At 30.1% G+C, this 16,017-nt stretch overlaps 3 protein-coding genes across 10 annotated transcripts; 2 read left to right on the top strand and 1 right to left on the bottom strand.

The window, feature by feature from the left end:
• Positions 1-51: 51 nt before the first annotated feature.
• LOC123712450 lies at positions 52-5,699 on the bottom strand. Of its 4 annotated transcripts, none has more exons than XM_045665541.1 (2): positions 5,341-5,699; positions 52-1,450 (listed from the first exon to the last, which is right to left on the bottom strand). In XM_045665541.1, exons 1-2 carry the CDS (start codon positions 5,420-5,422, stop codon positions 261-263), a joined length of 1,272 nt encoding a protein of 423 aa, XP_045521497.1. In that variant the 5' UTR covers positions 5,423-5,699; the 3' UTR covers positions 52-260. The 4 variants fall into 4 exon arrangements, with proteins under 4 accessions (XP_045521497.1, XP_045521499.1, XP_045521498.1 ...); XM_045665543.1 differs by lacking the exon at positions 5,341-5,699 and adding an exon at positions 1,796-2,598; XM_045665542.1 differs by lacking the exon at positions 5,341-5,699 and adding an exon at positions 1,764-2,597.
• Positions 5,700-6,068: 369 nt separating this feature from the next.
• On the top strand, positions 6,069-10,782 carry LOC123712452 (activating signal cointegrator 1 complex subunit 1-like). Of its 2 annotated transcripts, none has more exons than XM_045665549.1 (7): positions 6,069-6,175; positions 7,143-7,242; positions 7,316-7,448; positions 7,586-7,714; positions 7,972-8,129; positions 8,833-9,005; positions 9,626-10,782. In XM_045665549.1, exons 1-7 carry the CDS (start codon positions 6,133-6,135, stop codon positions 9,880-9,882), a joined length of 993 nt encoding a protein of 330 aa, XP_045521505.1. In that variant the 5' UTR covers positions 6,069-6,132; the 3' UTR covers positions 9,883-10,782. The 2 variants fall into 2 exon arrangements, with proteins under 2 accessions (XP_045521505.1, XP_045521504.1); XM_045665548.1 differs by lacking the exon at positions 6,069-6,175 and adding an exon at positions 6,455-7,021.
• Positions 10,783-12,000: 1,218 nt separating this feature from the next.
• LOC123712107 (activating signal cointegrator 1 complex subunit 1-like) lies at positions 12,001-15,968 on the top strand. 4 transcript variants are annotated; one of them, XM_045665063.1, is made up of 7 exons: positions 12,001-12,104; positions 12,405-12,504; positions 12,578-12,710; positions 12,846-12,974; positions 13,230-13,387; positions 13,684-13,856; positions 14,296-15,967. In XM_045665063.1, exons 2-7 carry the CDS (start codon positions 12,407-12,409, stop codon positions 14,550-14,552), a joined length of 948 nt encoding a protein of 315 aa, XP_045521019.1. In that variant the 5' UTR covers positions 12,001-12,104; positions 12,405-12,406; the 3' UTR covers positions 14,553-15,967. The 4 variants fall into 4 exon arrangements, with proteins under 4 accessions (XP_045521019.1, XP_045521017.1, XP_045521018.1 ...); XM_045665061.1 differs by lacking the exon at positions 12,001-12,104 and adding an exon at positions 12,166-12,328 and having other exon boundaries at positions 14,296-15,968; XM_045665062.1 differs by lacking the exon at positions 12,001-12,104 and adding an exon at positions 12,167-12,307 and having other exon boundaries at positions 14,296-15,968.
• Positions 15,969-16,017: the final 49 nt, after the last annotated feature.

The following is a 16,017-nucleotide window of genomic DNA, read 5'->3' as shown; positions in this document are numbered from 1 at the left end:
TAAATGAGGCTAGAATACAATTAAGTATGGATGTAAAAATAAATTTAATGCTAAGTGTAATAATTATCTTTAATCTTCATAACAATAAAATAATATATCAGGCAAAATAACATCACAGTCTTATCCGAGAACTTTATATACATAAATGTCTAATATCTATAAAATATAAATGCTTAGGTACCTAGTCAATAAATTAATGTCTTGCTCTCAGCAATATTTGCTTTTATCAAAAACGAGTACACAACTACTTTAATGCAATATCATAAAAATGCAAATAAAAGAACTAACAATAAAACAGAGACAGGAAAAATTATATATACAGACATTCGAGGATGGCACACTGATATTAATATTGATGTATCCTCATTTCTTAACCCATCTCTTGTTGGAACATCTACAATAACTAATTCATCACTGAACAAATCAATACCAAAATAACATTCAGTTTTATTTATACACACTTTAGTGTCAGACATATTAGAATATTGAAAGATAGGTTTGTAAATATCAAATATGGCATGAACATCATTTACAACAAAGTCATTATCACTGTAAAAGATGTAATAATAATATCCATCTATGGTAACATCATGGACAACTTTTAGAGTTGTTGTAACTTCTAAATACCTTGTATTATTGCATTGAATTGAATATGGAAAATATTCATTTATGATCATATTTTCATTGTAACATTCATGAAGATTGTTCTCAAAACTAGATACTGATGCATCATCTTGTAGTTTTAATTTAGGATTGGCATTTCCCCCATGGTTTACTCCAGTGTCCAAAAGAGTGTTAGGATTGTGTAAAGATGGACTTAATGTGTCTCTTTTAATTCTTTCTGCTTCAGATGTTTTTTCGGTGTTAGCAATTTCATAATTATCAGTAACTGTTTCTCTTTGACTGTTTAAGTCTTCCTTCAGTTCTAGAAGATTATCAATATCTGGACTTTGAAGTGTAACTGAAACATTTTCATTTTTACTTATCAAAGGGGTATCTTTCCTGTACTTATTACCTTCCAAGATTCCACAAGTGTCTAATGTCTTATCTCCTTTCACAACCAATATTTTAGATCCTTCATATCTAGAGCATGCCTTTAACTCAACAGTGGCTCCAGCAAAGAGGTAAAATCCCCAATATTCAAGTGTATCATCAGGCAAGGACATAGATTTCCTTAATGTTATATGTTTTCTATTTTTTGATAAATGGGGCCGCCCTTCCATTTGGAATGCATTAAATGTATTATTCATTTTTAAGGAATGTCTTTCACAAAATATTGATGATTGGCCTTTGTGTATTTGTATTACATCAGAATCTGATATTTTGTACATTACATCTGCATATTTTATATGTCTTAGGTATAATGGAGATATTATTAGTATTGATGGTAAGACAGTAGTGAGAAGGCAAAAAACCACAACTCTTCTTGATCCATGCATTTTTGTATCATCTAAAAAGAGCAATAAAACATACATAAAAGATTCTTTATTTTATATGTAATAAATTTAAGAACCCTATTTCTTAGCTGCCAATTTTTAAGAAATAATAATATCGTCCAAATAGGTAATAACGCCATTTAAAATATGATTTTTATAGCTTCATAGATAGGAAACATTACAAATTAAAATACGATGCTCCACTTAAAATTTTAATAATAATAAGCGAACAAAATTCAATATTAAGTAGGAACCTACATACCAATATTCCCTTTGTCTAACTTATAGCAGTAAAAATTATAATAAAGTCATTCTTTCAACACTTACGACTATTTGCATACTATTTAGACAATTTTAACCTTGAATTAAAGAGTCTTCAAGATTACGCCTCCAGTTTCGTTTAACAACAAAGATATATTAACATTTATTTATCATGATAAAATAATATTGTTTACATTTCTAACTGTGTAAATCATGTTTCTCAGGGATTTTAACTTTTACCCATAGCCAGTGATATACATCACATACATAATTTTTCGCCTAGAACCAACTACAAATAGCCCTCAATATCGATTAAAAACCCCGTAAGTTTTTGTTGTATACTTGTTTCGGTAATATGCATTAAAATATTCAAGTAGTATTAAATAGCTGTTATTTCGATCTCTGAGTATAATAGCTTTTTGGTACTTCAGTTATAGAGACGCTTGGAGTTTATATTTGGTTTAATTTTTTTAAGAAGTTCCGAGGCTTAATATGAATTGGTTAGAATTGAGCCTTTTTTATGAAATAAAAATAAGTTTCCTGATTAATAAATGTACCACCTAAAAACCCATCTTAATTCCACCTAAATTTGGGGGGAAAAATCCCAAGTTGGCATCACTGCCCATCACCCACTGCACTGTCATTGCAACTGACACTTAACAGTGCATACTAGGAGATAAAAGAAAAACAATTTTAAGTTACTAAGGGTAAATACTAAATATGCCTTGTGTCTTTTAATTTAATATCCTATTTTATTGATGATTCGGGTATAACTTATACGACCATTGGCGATCTTTCATTACTTTGAACAAGAAGACAAAAAAAGCTCCCAAATCTAATATACTGACACAAATAAAAAGAAGGAAAGGGCTAAATCATATTTATATTTTGTTGAGTTAGTGTTGTATGTTATTCTTCAAAAGTTATCTTGATCGCTTACTACAATAGATCTGGAAACACTATATGAAATGATAATAACTAATGAGGCCTTATAGACGGAACATGAAACATGAACTCTTTGCACAAATACTAGTCAGTTCAACAAGTAACAAGGTTACTTGAAACACCTTTTTTGAAAATAGTAAAATCCAAAGTTACACATTTAACATTTTATATTTAAATACTTTCATTTAAAACTACTTTGTACTTATATTTGGTTTAGTAAAGTAACAATGCATTTGAATTTTGAATTTTAATATTTTTAAGTCAACAATTTTTCTCACATCTGCTGCTCGAACGCTATCGAGGTATAATTAAAATAGTTTTATTATCAATTATCAAACTAATTGTGGCACAGTGCGCCGGTCCGTATGCAGAATGGTGGCGTAGAGAGTTCGGGTACCTATCAATTCGGGGAAATTTATATCCCCTATACAAATGAAAACCGTGAAAAGTAGAAATCCTTCCAAATACTGAGCCAAATTACACACCAGTGCACTGCTGCTTCAGGCAGCCCATGAGGGTGATGCAGGGTGGAGTGCCACATTAACGGGGATTTCGAAAATTAAAAAAAAAACCTAAACAGAAGAACATAGTTTTTAACTAATACTGAGTCAAATACTGCCTTATACCGAGAAAAAGCAGTAAGTTTCTTTAAAAAAAATCGGTTTCTATGGAAGCCCGAGGTAGGAAAGAAGTATAATAGATATCTATAAATTTAATGCACAGTTTGATTGATAGAAACAAATAGGTCCATTTTTAAGCAATATGATCCATTTTAAGTGGCCACTAATATGTTAATTGGATTTCGAGTAGTTTTCTAAGTTCTTCTAAAATTAATCGTAATGATTATCTTTCAGTCTATCTCTATCTTTATAAATTATTGGTTTTCATATATTTAAGTTTTAAGTTGTTTGTTGTAAGGAGATGCGGCCATTACACCTTATTCTACACAAAATTGAATGATAACAAAAGACAGTTTAACCTTTATCAGTAGTAAGCATAGCGAAATAAGAGCATACACTTAGATAATAACACTATAGCAAATTATAGCTAGAACAAAACGCAAACTCATAGATAAAGCACAAACACCGCACACACGAATTCAATTTCGATCACGTGTAGCGATCACGACTCCGACGCATGGCCAGACATCGTCAGCCATATAAGAATTAAATTCCGTACAGAATTTAAAAAAAAAATGCGAAATTGGCCGAAATCTCCAAAAGATTTGAACCTTGTTTTGTCAATTTCTAGTTTCTACATCACCATCCATTATAGTTCATATCCTCCTATGAACATTGTACAGGTATTACAAAAAATAATCAAAATATGATAGTAATAGAAGACATATATTATGAAAATTATTGGGTTATTTTAAAGAGGTTCCTGACTATATGATTTTTTTAGACTTTATATTCGGCAGACGGCAACCCAACTTGACCAGTGGCTAGGAAAAATTGTTAGGATTTAAAGAATAAAAAAAATACTTTTTTTGTTTTTCCTAGTCTTAGCAGTACGCGTAATTTTAGTAAAACATCTCGTTTGTATAATATTTTAATCAAATGATAAACGTTTAGAAACCGAGTTAGTTAAGCTCTTGTATGAGACATTATTCTATTTTTTGTGCATATATCTGACATTGCATTTGAAATCATGCCTTTAAACAACGCAAGTCTTTTCAAATTCGTTAGTAAAATTATTTTTTATCTCTTCTTGATTCCTTTTTCTACTGTTAAATACTATTGTAAAAAGTAATTAATATGTAGCTTCTATTGAAAGTGTCGTTGTGTCAAAAGATGATATACGAACGTTTCGGGTGATCCTTATAATAATGGTATACTACAGCTTAATACTAAAATTTATTTCTAAAACACCTTGTTATTTATAAACTATGCGTCAGATTAAAAAAAATAGCAATAATTTTAGAAATTTCGACTTTACTATTTCTGTTACCTGACTTTGGGGTTAATGTTGTTTGTAAATAATGTTTGACGATTCGTTCAACTGTGAGATGGCTTATAATATTCCTATTTACTATTTAATCTAGACAATATATTTGTTCGTGTATAACGGAATATATTATTTTTATTTTTGGTAAGTATATTACAGGTGGAAATTTATCTTTAAAGCAAAGTAGTAGTCCTTTAAATATAATAATTACGAAATATGTCAGCGGACACGCACAGCGCATTGTATTGAATTTTGCAAAAAGGCTACTACAAAACGTATACATAAACGTTAAAATTACAAAGAAAAAGTTGCGTCAATAATTTGACAGGTTTAATAGTTTTAGGTATTTATTTGTAATAGATTTCGTTTATGCATTTTGTAACATTGCAAAAATTTAAACTCTAATTGATTCTGATTATAACAAATGTTTTTAGTAATATAAAAAATATATTTGAACTATTTAGGAAGTATGTTATTCAATCTTTTATAAATTTAATAAACACATTTTCCTGAAGAGAATTTCGTATATCCTTGAGATAAAATTTATTGTAAAAATATTATTAAATACCTTCAAATCTATACTGATAGACAAACAGCGTATTAAGATAAAAATAGATTAACGTTGTATCATGGTAACTATTACAAACTAATCTCAAGTATCTTTTTTAAAACGTCATTAAATGATTAGTTGTAAGTAATCATTAATAAATTCTAGACATTATCAAAAATATATAGTTCTTTTAAAACTTACCATTGTCTTTGTTGGTAATAGATGTATAATTATAATTTGCATTATAATATGTATTACACGAATGATGAATAGTTTGACTCATCTCCACAGTTAGATCCTACAATTTAGTTAATAAATATTGTTCACGCAAGTTCCACCTTCTTGTAAATGAAGAAACGAACGCTTCGTCAATTTCAATAATATTTTATGTAAACACTGCGGACAACCTTATTATCAAATTATATCAGATAGTAATATTATCACGACATACAAACTGGAGAATATTAATATAGCCTATATAAATTGATTAGGTAGTGCGTTGATACTGTAATTTAAAATATATAACTTTAGTATATGTTGGTTGCATTGCGCAGTGCATTGCAAGTAAGATTTCTGAGAATTCGATTATTTATTAAACAACACTATTTGACATTTTGAAAAATAAAGTGTTGCGGAGAGTAAATGACCTTAAAAAGCAATATGAAGTTAAATTATTTTTTGACAATTATTGACTAAGCTAAAAAATATAGATTTTTTTAAAGGTCAGTCACGAGGTGCAAAACCCTCAGGGTTATTCGAATGGACGATGACGTAGAATGCAAGTAACATGTCTGCCAGTCTTAATACTGCCAGGGAATTTAATTTCCTCTGAGGCCTATCCTATTGATCGAAATATACAGTGTATATATATAGTGGTAAATGTATTTTAAAATTCATTTACGATTGTTACGCTCATGAGCTAAAGAAAATTGCTAATTAACCGCGATAAAACCTTATTAAGTAAATTACATTAATCAAGGGTAGCTAACAATCATGCATTTCATAATTTGTATTAATTTAGATTATTATGTTAAAGGTTAGTATTGAGCTAATATTGTGTGTGATATAAGTGTTTAAATAATAACTGGTTTATCTTTGAAAGCTAGCAAGAACATAAAGGGGGGTTATCCCCATAAAACACAACTGCGTCGTAATTCTTAAAATTATAAATGTGTGTTTTTTAAATACTTTACAGAATTTAAAATAATATATATATATATATATATATATATCCCTTCTGAAGTAATTAATCAACAATCGAAATATGTTTTTAAAATATTAAAAGCCCCTTTTTTATTATGGCAATAGTTTTGACTTTATGCCTTGAATATCCTTTTGGATGGCCAAAATCAATTGGTGAAGACAGAAAACGACGAATAAAATATGACCTAATTAACCTTTTATTTTTATCTTCTGTATTTTATCTTTATCTACGACTATACAGAGTCTAATTGTCATTCTAATGAAGCATATTTCCATAGTTCATAGAATATGTAGTTTTTTCTTCATTTTAGACTATAGTGACAAAAAATCCAATTCACAGATTAATTAGAGTTAAAAGTAAAATACAAAATATGTAAATATTTGGTCAGATTTACCGTTTCAGTAATCAGTAATGTAAAAATTTCAATCATTAAGAAACGAAATTACCCGATTTAGGACATTATTTCGTAAAAGTCTACAATCATTGCAAATTTATATGCTCACTGGGTATAAATAAATTTATCAAAACTCTTGTCTTACTTTTAACATTCGTAAATAGTCAATATTATGAACGATATTCTTAAACCAGAATTGATATGGATTGAAAGTAGATGTTACAGAGTAAATGACCCTATTGTGGATGTTTCTTTACACCAAGAGCATGATCTATATGAAAATGGTAATAAATATTACTTTACTTTAAATATCTCATCAGTCACCTGCACTTGTACTTATTTTTAAAAACTGATTTATAAGTCTAGTACTATATATATTTTTTTATACATAATTTGTTTTTTTAGATATGCCCTACCAAGATTTGCAAGAAAATGATGATGACACTGATTATGAAGTTCAAATGATTGATTCAGACAGATATTGTACAACTTTTCATGTATCCAAGTATGATTTTTATTAGAGTTTTACATGAATTTAGTTCATAATGTAACAATGATTTATATTATTATAATTACAGACATTATTTAGGTAACATAATAGGTAAGAAAGGAGCAATAAAAATGCGGATTCAAAGAGACACCAAAACTGACATCCAAATCCCACGTATGGGAGAGAACAAAGATGTTGTTATTTATGGTCCAAGTGTTTCAGTGAGTAACACAATTTTTATTTCATCAATATGGGTTTTTATTCATAAACATATTTTTTTATTAATTAGCAGGTTTTCCAACACCTATAAAATATGTGCATAATTTTTTTTTTTTACTCAATTTATATGTCATTTTAGAGTGTAAAAGCTGCAAGACGGAAAATCAATATGATTGTTATATCAGCTAGAATAAGGCAAAGGTATACACACTTTATATCACTTCCCATGAATAATGCTGAAATAGTGAAGAATTTTGAAAAATTTAAGGTAACTTAATTACAATAATTTAATAGAAAATGTTATTAGCACAAATGTACTGACATAGTTTTGGTTCACTTTACCACTGCTAGGCAAACTAGTTATCCTTCTAAATAGAGCTGTTGCTACTAAAGATGCCCCTTTAGTTGTAGGACAGTTAGTAGTTATATATGTAGTGAACTTATATAATCATATAAGTAATCCTTAACTCCTAAATTATTCGGTCTTGTCTGTTAAAGAGTAATTTTTTTGTCTTGTTTACTTAGGAATTGGTGTTACAAGATTGTCAAGGTACTGGATTGGATGATTCTTTATTTACAAAGGCTAGTAAGTTGCATATTACTGTAGGTGTAATGTGTTTGATGGATACTGAAGAAAGGCTGCTTGCATCAAAGTACTTAGCAGAAGTTAAAGAACAATTTATGTAAGTTTCCTTCTGTAAAATTCTTGTAGCTGGTGCATAATATAGAACAAAAAAAAACGATTCTTATGTGTGCCTAGAATTTGAAACTGTTTTGGCAATCCTAGCTCTGTCGGAAATTGGCTTTTTGTCATGAATAGTATAAAGGCGTCTCCTGTGAGAGTCGAACTTCAGCTTGGGTCGCCTCTTGATCAATCGCCTGTAGGGTAGCAGTGTAGCCATTAGCCAACATATTCACCAGTGTTGCCAGATGGTCTCAGCAACATACCCCTAGACTAACTAGATTTACTCCCAGATGACGGATGGTGGCATGGGCTATGGTGCAATTCGATTTGGGATTTTTGGGAAATTGGGGAAAGGCATTACTCAAAGTAAACATCAATAAATCTGTAATAGAAAATGAATTGACAGGTTCAAGTTTTATTCAGTTTTTGGTTAAACTAATATACAATAATTACTAAACTTAACCACACGGATCATATTCTTACGATGTGTTCGTACTTCAATGTAATTCCAATATCAGGAACGTGATATACAATAGCAAAAAAAAACTGTATAATATGTAAAATTGTACTGGCCAAAGACTACAAAAATTTCGCGCCATAAGGGGAAGGTTAGGTTAAGGTTAATAAACACGTTTTTAATTAATCACACTAAGGAACACTAAAATACTGTTATGCATTGCCTGAATTAAATTCTATTTTAGGCCCATGATCCAAAGTCACTTGCCACTTAAGTTACGATTAAAAGGATTGTCATATATGAATGATGATCCCAAAGAAATGCATGTGTTGTATGGCTGTGTTCAAGAAGATAACGCCCCTAAAGGCGTTTTACAGGATATGATCGACGCTATAGCTCAGTTCTTTTTTAAAAAAGGTGGGTTTTAAGGAGTTATAATATTTGTATGTAATTTGTTTGTCATGACACAGTGGAAATTTAGACATATACGTGGTAAAACAAAGCAATTTAGGGTAAATGTAAAAACAAATGCCGTTATGGTGGCTTTATATATTTGACATATTGGTTATTATTATATATACATCTTCTTATATATTTATATATATATATATATATATAGAATATGTAAGGAGATGTGATATAATCTGTTGACAAACACTCGTCACAACAGAAGCCAGCCATGGAACAAGGGGTTTACAGGATTCTGCGTTTGTTTTATTGTTATTTTTTTGAGAGGAAACCATGACTTTTGGATTACCATAAAAAGACGACAATAAATTGCGCAAGTCATATTTTTGTTTATATTTCATACGTGCAGGTGAAATTTAATGTCCGAAGATAAAAGTTATTTTTAGGTTACTTCTTTACTTTAATTTACTTCTGTGTAAAATATCGACGATAACAAGTCTACAGATATTCGCCATAATCGGGTTGCTTGACTAGTATTCTTTTTTACATCATCATCTTAGTGGTCCTAAGTTTACTAATATAATGAGTGATGTTTCTGTTAATCCATAAATCCTAAAATATATTTTCAGGACTTATGGCAAATGAGTTTGGTCGCGATAACGTTAAAATACACGTCACTCTATTAAACTCTTCATATAGAGAGAAAACAATTGAAAACGACAGGCCAACAAAACAGAAAAGGGAAAGCTTCGACGGGTCTGAAATATTGGAGAAATTTATTGATTATGACTTTGGTGTTATGGAAGTTAATCATATTCATTTATCTCAAATAAACACTTTAGCGCCGGGCGGTTTCTATCAATCGACTTGCGTCATTAGTTTATAATCCAAACTTTATATAATTTCCCCATTTTAACTGTTAAATTTCTTTTTATATAAATGAGCGAACACGTACATTTTGTATATTTTTTTTATTTTTAAAGTACTTAGTTTATTAAGGTGTGTTAATAAAAATATATAAAATATATCTTGTTTACTATTTAACTGTAAGCAGAAATATTAGACATGGAATATATTTGTTCTTGTTTTCACAATGGCTACTTTCCTTATTCCATGACTTTTTAAATATTAACCCCCCACAATTATATTTTATACTGTAAACATTCCATATTATTTGAATGAAAGTAAGAATTAGTACTATTTAAATTAGGGATGCATCCAATACCAAGGAATCGCCGATATTTTAATTACCGATACAACGATACTTTCCGTTTTTGTGCTTTAAAAAAGTAATGTAAGCGAGCATCTTGTTTGATCTAGTTCATTGCAAACGAGGCTCGAACTATCTATGCCCGGGGAATCCCCGCGTTTAATTCAGTTTGTTGTCTCTCTCACTCGCTTTGTCCCCGCGTATTTCATTTCGCGCATACTATGTTTTTGATAAAAATTAAATAAAATACAGAATTACATAAATTGATTGAATTGATAAGCAATGTTAATTTTAATTATTAATAGTTATTTATTTTATTTAAATTTCATTATTATTCTTAATTTTCAAACATCGGCACAAGTGTATGTTCAATAACCAAAAATGGTCCTTCCAGCAAGACTTGGCGGCAGGTCATAAAGCTCATTCTACGCAGTCTTGGTTGGAAACCAACGTTTCGGTCGTCTAGTCCAGATCTTAATCGATTTATGGTCAGTTTTAGAGAGTACGGCTTGATCTAAACGCCATGATAATTTGGAGTCCCTAACACAATCCGTACGATTGGCAGCGAATTGGAAAGAGTGCGTGCTTCTATTGATATCTGGCCTCAATGTTTAAATTACTGTATTGCAGCCAACTTCCAATAAGCTTTTTATATTTTAAATTTTTATTAAAAGTATAAAAAAATATATTTATGTATTAAACTAATACACTGTAAAAGTAATAAATGTTATTTGCAATAGAAATGTTTATTTTTATTTTGTTACAGTATTTATGGTTGGTCTAGGTATGAAATATATGTGGAATAAGAAAAAATTGTAAATACCTTTTATTACTTTTAAACTTGAATGCAATAAATTTAATGTTTCTGCGCCTTGATATATTATTTCCATATTTTTTGGTTGGGATTGATTCCATAAAATATTTCGATCGTTAATGGCTTTAATTGTATTTTTATTTACCCAATCAGTTTTAGATGGATTAATAATTTACATTTTTCGAATTTGGTTGTCGTTAATGTTTTTAAATATAATTTTTCTGTGTGATTATAGTATATTATGAGAAAAAAAAACAATAAAATTTGACACTAGACCACCTGTAGTGTTTAGTGTAAGTTATAGTGATGTATACAACTAGGTAAAAAAGTATTTTATATTCTTCACTTTTGACTCATGTTTCTGTAATAACAATAATATGAATCATATTTCTAAATGAGATTAAGATACATTTAAGTTAATCAAACTTTCCTTGTACATTCAAATTATCATACTTTGACCATTTAAGTATGAGAATTTTAATGAACTTTTTTTTGGAATATATTAATATGTGTTTGTTTGTTGGTTTGATTGGTAGTAAATTGTATTACTTTTTATTCTACCTTTGCCATTCTTGGCCGATTTCTGCCGCGTGTTAAGGACTTCAATCGGATGATCCTCCTTAATGTAGTTAGTACAGGGTATTTTCTAGACAGAACTTGTTTTTCTGAATATTTAATCTAATATTCTCCAATTCAAAATAGATTTTCTCACTGTCTGCTACTCCGAACATGACTAGGTTCTTTCAATATATCCTTAATTAAAATATTATTTTTTATAAGTAAGTCACATGACACAAAACGATCAGCATTAGACAAATGAACGATGACGTACCATGCTAGTATATAACATGTCTGCCAGTCTTAATACTGCCAGGGACTTTAATTTCGTCTGAGGCTGCATTGACTTATTTAAGTACTTTAAGTACTTTATTAGTATTATTTTAAATTATTCCCCTTATAAAGTTATAATGGTTTATTTTTAGTTACTGGCAATACTAATATCTCCGTGAGCGGCGCTGTTACCGCCCAAGATAAGTTTCACAGTACAAAGTACAAAGTAAATTATTAGTAAAATACAAAATAAGTAAGTAAGATTTACACCGTAATGTAAAAAAAAATCATTGATACACGAAACTACCGGACTTAGGACATTATTTCGTAAAAGTTTACAATCATTACAACTTTATTATTATTATTTATACCTATAAATTTTATAAATTTGATATGGATTGAAAGTAGATGTTATAGAGTAAATGACCGTGGATGTTTCTTTACACCTTACTTTAAGTATCTCATCAGTCCCCTGTTGTACTTATTTTTTAAAAGTTTGATTTTAAAGTCTAGTACTATATTAACATTTTTTTTATATAATTTGTTTTTTTAGATATGCCATACCAAAATTTGCAAGAAAATGATGATAACACTGATTATGAAGTTCAAATGATTGATTCAGACAGATATTGTACAACTTTTCATGTATCCAAGTATGATTTTTATTAGAGTTTTACATGAATTTTGTTCATAATGTAACAATGATTTATATTATTATAATTACAGACATTATTTAGGTAACATAATAGGTAAGAAAGGAGCAATAAAAATGCGGATTCAAAGAGACACCAAAACTGACATCCAAATCCCACGTATGGGAGAGAACAAAGATGTTGTTATTTATGGTCCAAGTGCTTCAGTGAGTAACACAATTTTTATTTCATCAATATGGGTTTTTATTCATAAACATATTTTTTTATTAATTAGCAGGTTTTCCAACACCTATAAAATATGTGCATAATTTTTTTTTTACTTAATTTATATGTCATTTTAGAGTGTAAAAGCTGCAAGACGGAAAATCAATATGATTGTTATATCAGCTAGAATGAGGCAAAGGTATACACACTTTATATCACTTCCCATGAATAATGCTGAAATAGTGAAGAATTTTGAAAAATTTAAGGTAACTTAATTACAATAATTTAATAGAAAATGTTATTAGCACAAATGTACTGACATAGTTTTGGTTCACTTTACCACTGCTAGGCAAACTAGTTATCCTTCTAAATAGAGCTGTTGCTACTAAAGATGCCCCTTTAGTTGTAGGACAGTTAGTAGTTATATATATAGTGAACTTATATAATCATATAAGTAATCCTTAACTCCTAAATTATTTGGTCTTGTCTGTTAGAGTAATTTTTTTGTCTTGTTTACTCAGGAATTGGTGTTACAAGATTGTCAAAGTAGGGGATTGCATGAGTCTATATTTATAAGAGCTAGTAAGTTACATATCACTGTAGGTGTAATGTGTTTGATGGATAATGAAGAAAGGCTGCTTGCATCAAAATACTTAGCAGACGTTAAAGAACATTTTATGTAAGTTTCCTTCTGTAAAATTCTTAAATCTGGTGAATAATATTAAAAAAACGATTCCCAGCCGAACCTCGTTTTGGGCTGTAGTGGTGATTTGCCTGAAGGCAAATTGCCTGAAGGGTAGCAGTGAAGCCAATACGCGCAAAATTGGTGTGGCGACAGATAAGTAAAATTGTACTGGCCATAGATTACGAACATTTCGCGCCATAATGCTTAGGTTGATAAACATGTTTTTAATTAATCACAGTATGTAACACTAAAGTACTGTTATGTATTGGCTGATTTAAATTGTATTTAAGGCCCATGATCCGAAGTCACTTGCCACTCAAGTTACGATTAAAGGGATTGTCATATATGAATGATGATCCCAAAGAAATGCACGTGTTGTATGGCTGTGTTCAAGAAGATGACGCCCCTAAAGGCGTTTTACAGGATATGATCGACGCTATAGCTAAGTTTTTTTTAAAAAAAGGTGGGTATTTGTTTATCACGACTCAGTAGAAATTTAAAAATATACGTGGTTTAAAACAAAAGCATTCTAGGGTAAATGTAAACACAAATTCCGTTATGATGGCTTTATATATATGACATATGATTGGTTATTATTATGTATGTACGTATGTAAGAAGATGTGATATAATCTTTTCACAAAAACTCGTCACACCAGAAGCCAGCCATGGGACAAGTGGCTGACAGCTTTCTGCGTTTGTTTTATTGATATTTTTCTGGGAGGAAACCATGACTTGAATTACCATAAAAGGACGACCATAAATACCAAGTTTACAGATATCCGCCACATTCGGGTTGCTTGACTAGTATTGTGTTTTGCAACAGTATCTTAGTGGTGATAAGTTTACTAACATAATGAGTGATGTTTCTGTTAACCCATAAATCCTAAAATATATTTTCAGGACTTATGGCAAATGAGTTTGGTCGCGATAACGTTAAAATACACGTCACTCTATTAAACTCTTCATATAGAGAGAGAAAAATAGAAAACGACAAGCCAATAAAACAGAAAAGGGAAAGCTTCGACGGGTCCGAAATATTGAAGAAATTTATTGATTATGACTTTGGTGTTATGGAAATCAATAATATTCATTTATCTCAAATGAACACTTTAGCGCCAGATGGCTTCTATCAATCGACTTGCGTCATTAGTTTATAATTGAAACTAAAGATAACTGCTGCTGTACATATTTCCCACTTATAAGCGTGACGATTTCCTAAATCACTCTCTAAAAGGCACTCTCTTCTACATTACATCCATTCATTTCATAGCAATTATTAGTTAATTGCTAATCATGGGAGTTACGCCCCGAGAGTATTACCACTCTCTTCTACATTACATCCATTCATTTCATAGCAATTATTAGTTAATTGCTAATCATGGGAGTTACGCCCCGAGAGTATTACCACTCTCTTCTACATTACATCCATTAATTTCATAGCAAGTATTAGTTAATTGCTAATCATGGGAGTTACGCCCCGAGAGTATTACCACTCTCTTCTACATTACATCCATTCATTTCATAGCAATTATTAGTTAATTGCTAATCATGGGAGTTACGCCCCGAGAGTATTACCACTCTCTTCTACATTACATCCATTCATTTCATAGCAATTATTAGTTAATTGCTAATCATGGGAGTTACGCCCCGAGAGTATTACCACTCTCTTCTACATTACATCCATTCATTTCATAGCAATTATTAGTTAATTGCTAATCATGGGAGTTACGCCCCGAGAGTATTACCACTCTCTTCTACATTACATCCATTCATTTCATAGCAATTATTAGTTAATTGCTAATCATGGGAGTTACGCCCCGAGAGTATAGCCAATATTAAGCACTCTCCTTGACTGTTAAATTGCATTCAGTCGGTACATAGCAATTAACATTTATTTATTTCGCTCATATTCTATTGTAATACACGAGTTAATGTAGAGAAGAAGAAGAATCCTCCATTATTTACAGCACCCCGATAATCGAGCCGAGTTTGATTATTAGCTGGTTCCAAGGCATATAATGTATTTTCTAAATTATGTAAAAAGTATCGGTGATTCTGTATGAATTCCTAGAAAATTCTGGAATGTAATTTGAGATTTATCTCTTTTGGCGCCTATATGTAGCTTCTTGCTCGTAATATTTATTCTGATACTGCGAATTGGAGCCTACAAGATCAGATTCGATTTCGATATGGGTTTTAAAAATTAAATCCCGTCGTGACTTTATTGTTTTTAGGGCTTAATCAAGAGCTCATTTTTGTAATGTAGAAGAAATGCCTGCGTTTGGCAATACTCTCGGGGCGTAACTCCGACGATTTAGGAAATCGTCACGCTTATAAAACTAAAAAAGCCTGAGTGAGCAAAATGTACAGCTACATTTTAACTTAAGTCTTTATACGTAGGGGGTCCTTAATAAAACAAAAAAAATTAAGTCTTTTGTCTGTTAAATTGATTTTTATGTAAATTGGTGTTTTTGCGTTTAAGAGTACTTATCTTAAAGCATGCGTTGTGTTTTTGTATAATTTTTTATTATTTGTCCAAATATTTAAAAGTTTATTAAGGTGTGTTAATAAAATTATATAAAATTTTAAATAGTCTTTATCTAATTTACTATTTAATTGTAA

Source organism: Pieris brassicae, chromosome 7 (genome assembly GCF_905147105.1).
Source record: "Pieris brassicae chromosome 7, ilPieBrab1.1, whole genome shotgun sequence".
Classification (NCBI taxonomy): Eukaryota; Metazoa; Arthropoda; class Insecta; order Lepidoptera; family Pieridae; genus Pieris; species Pieris brassicae.
The sequence above is the reverse complement of the archived record's forward strand: the minus strand, read 5'-3'. Positions and strand labels throughout refer to the sequence as shown.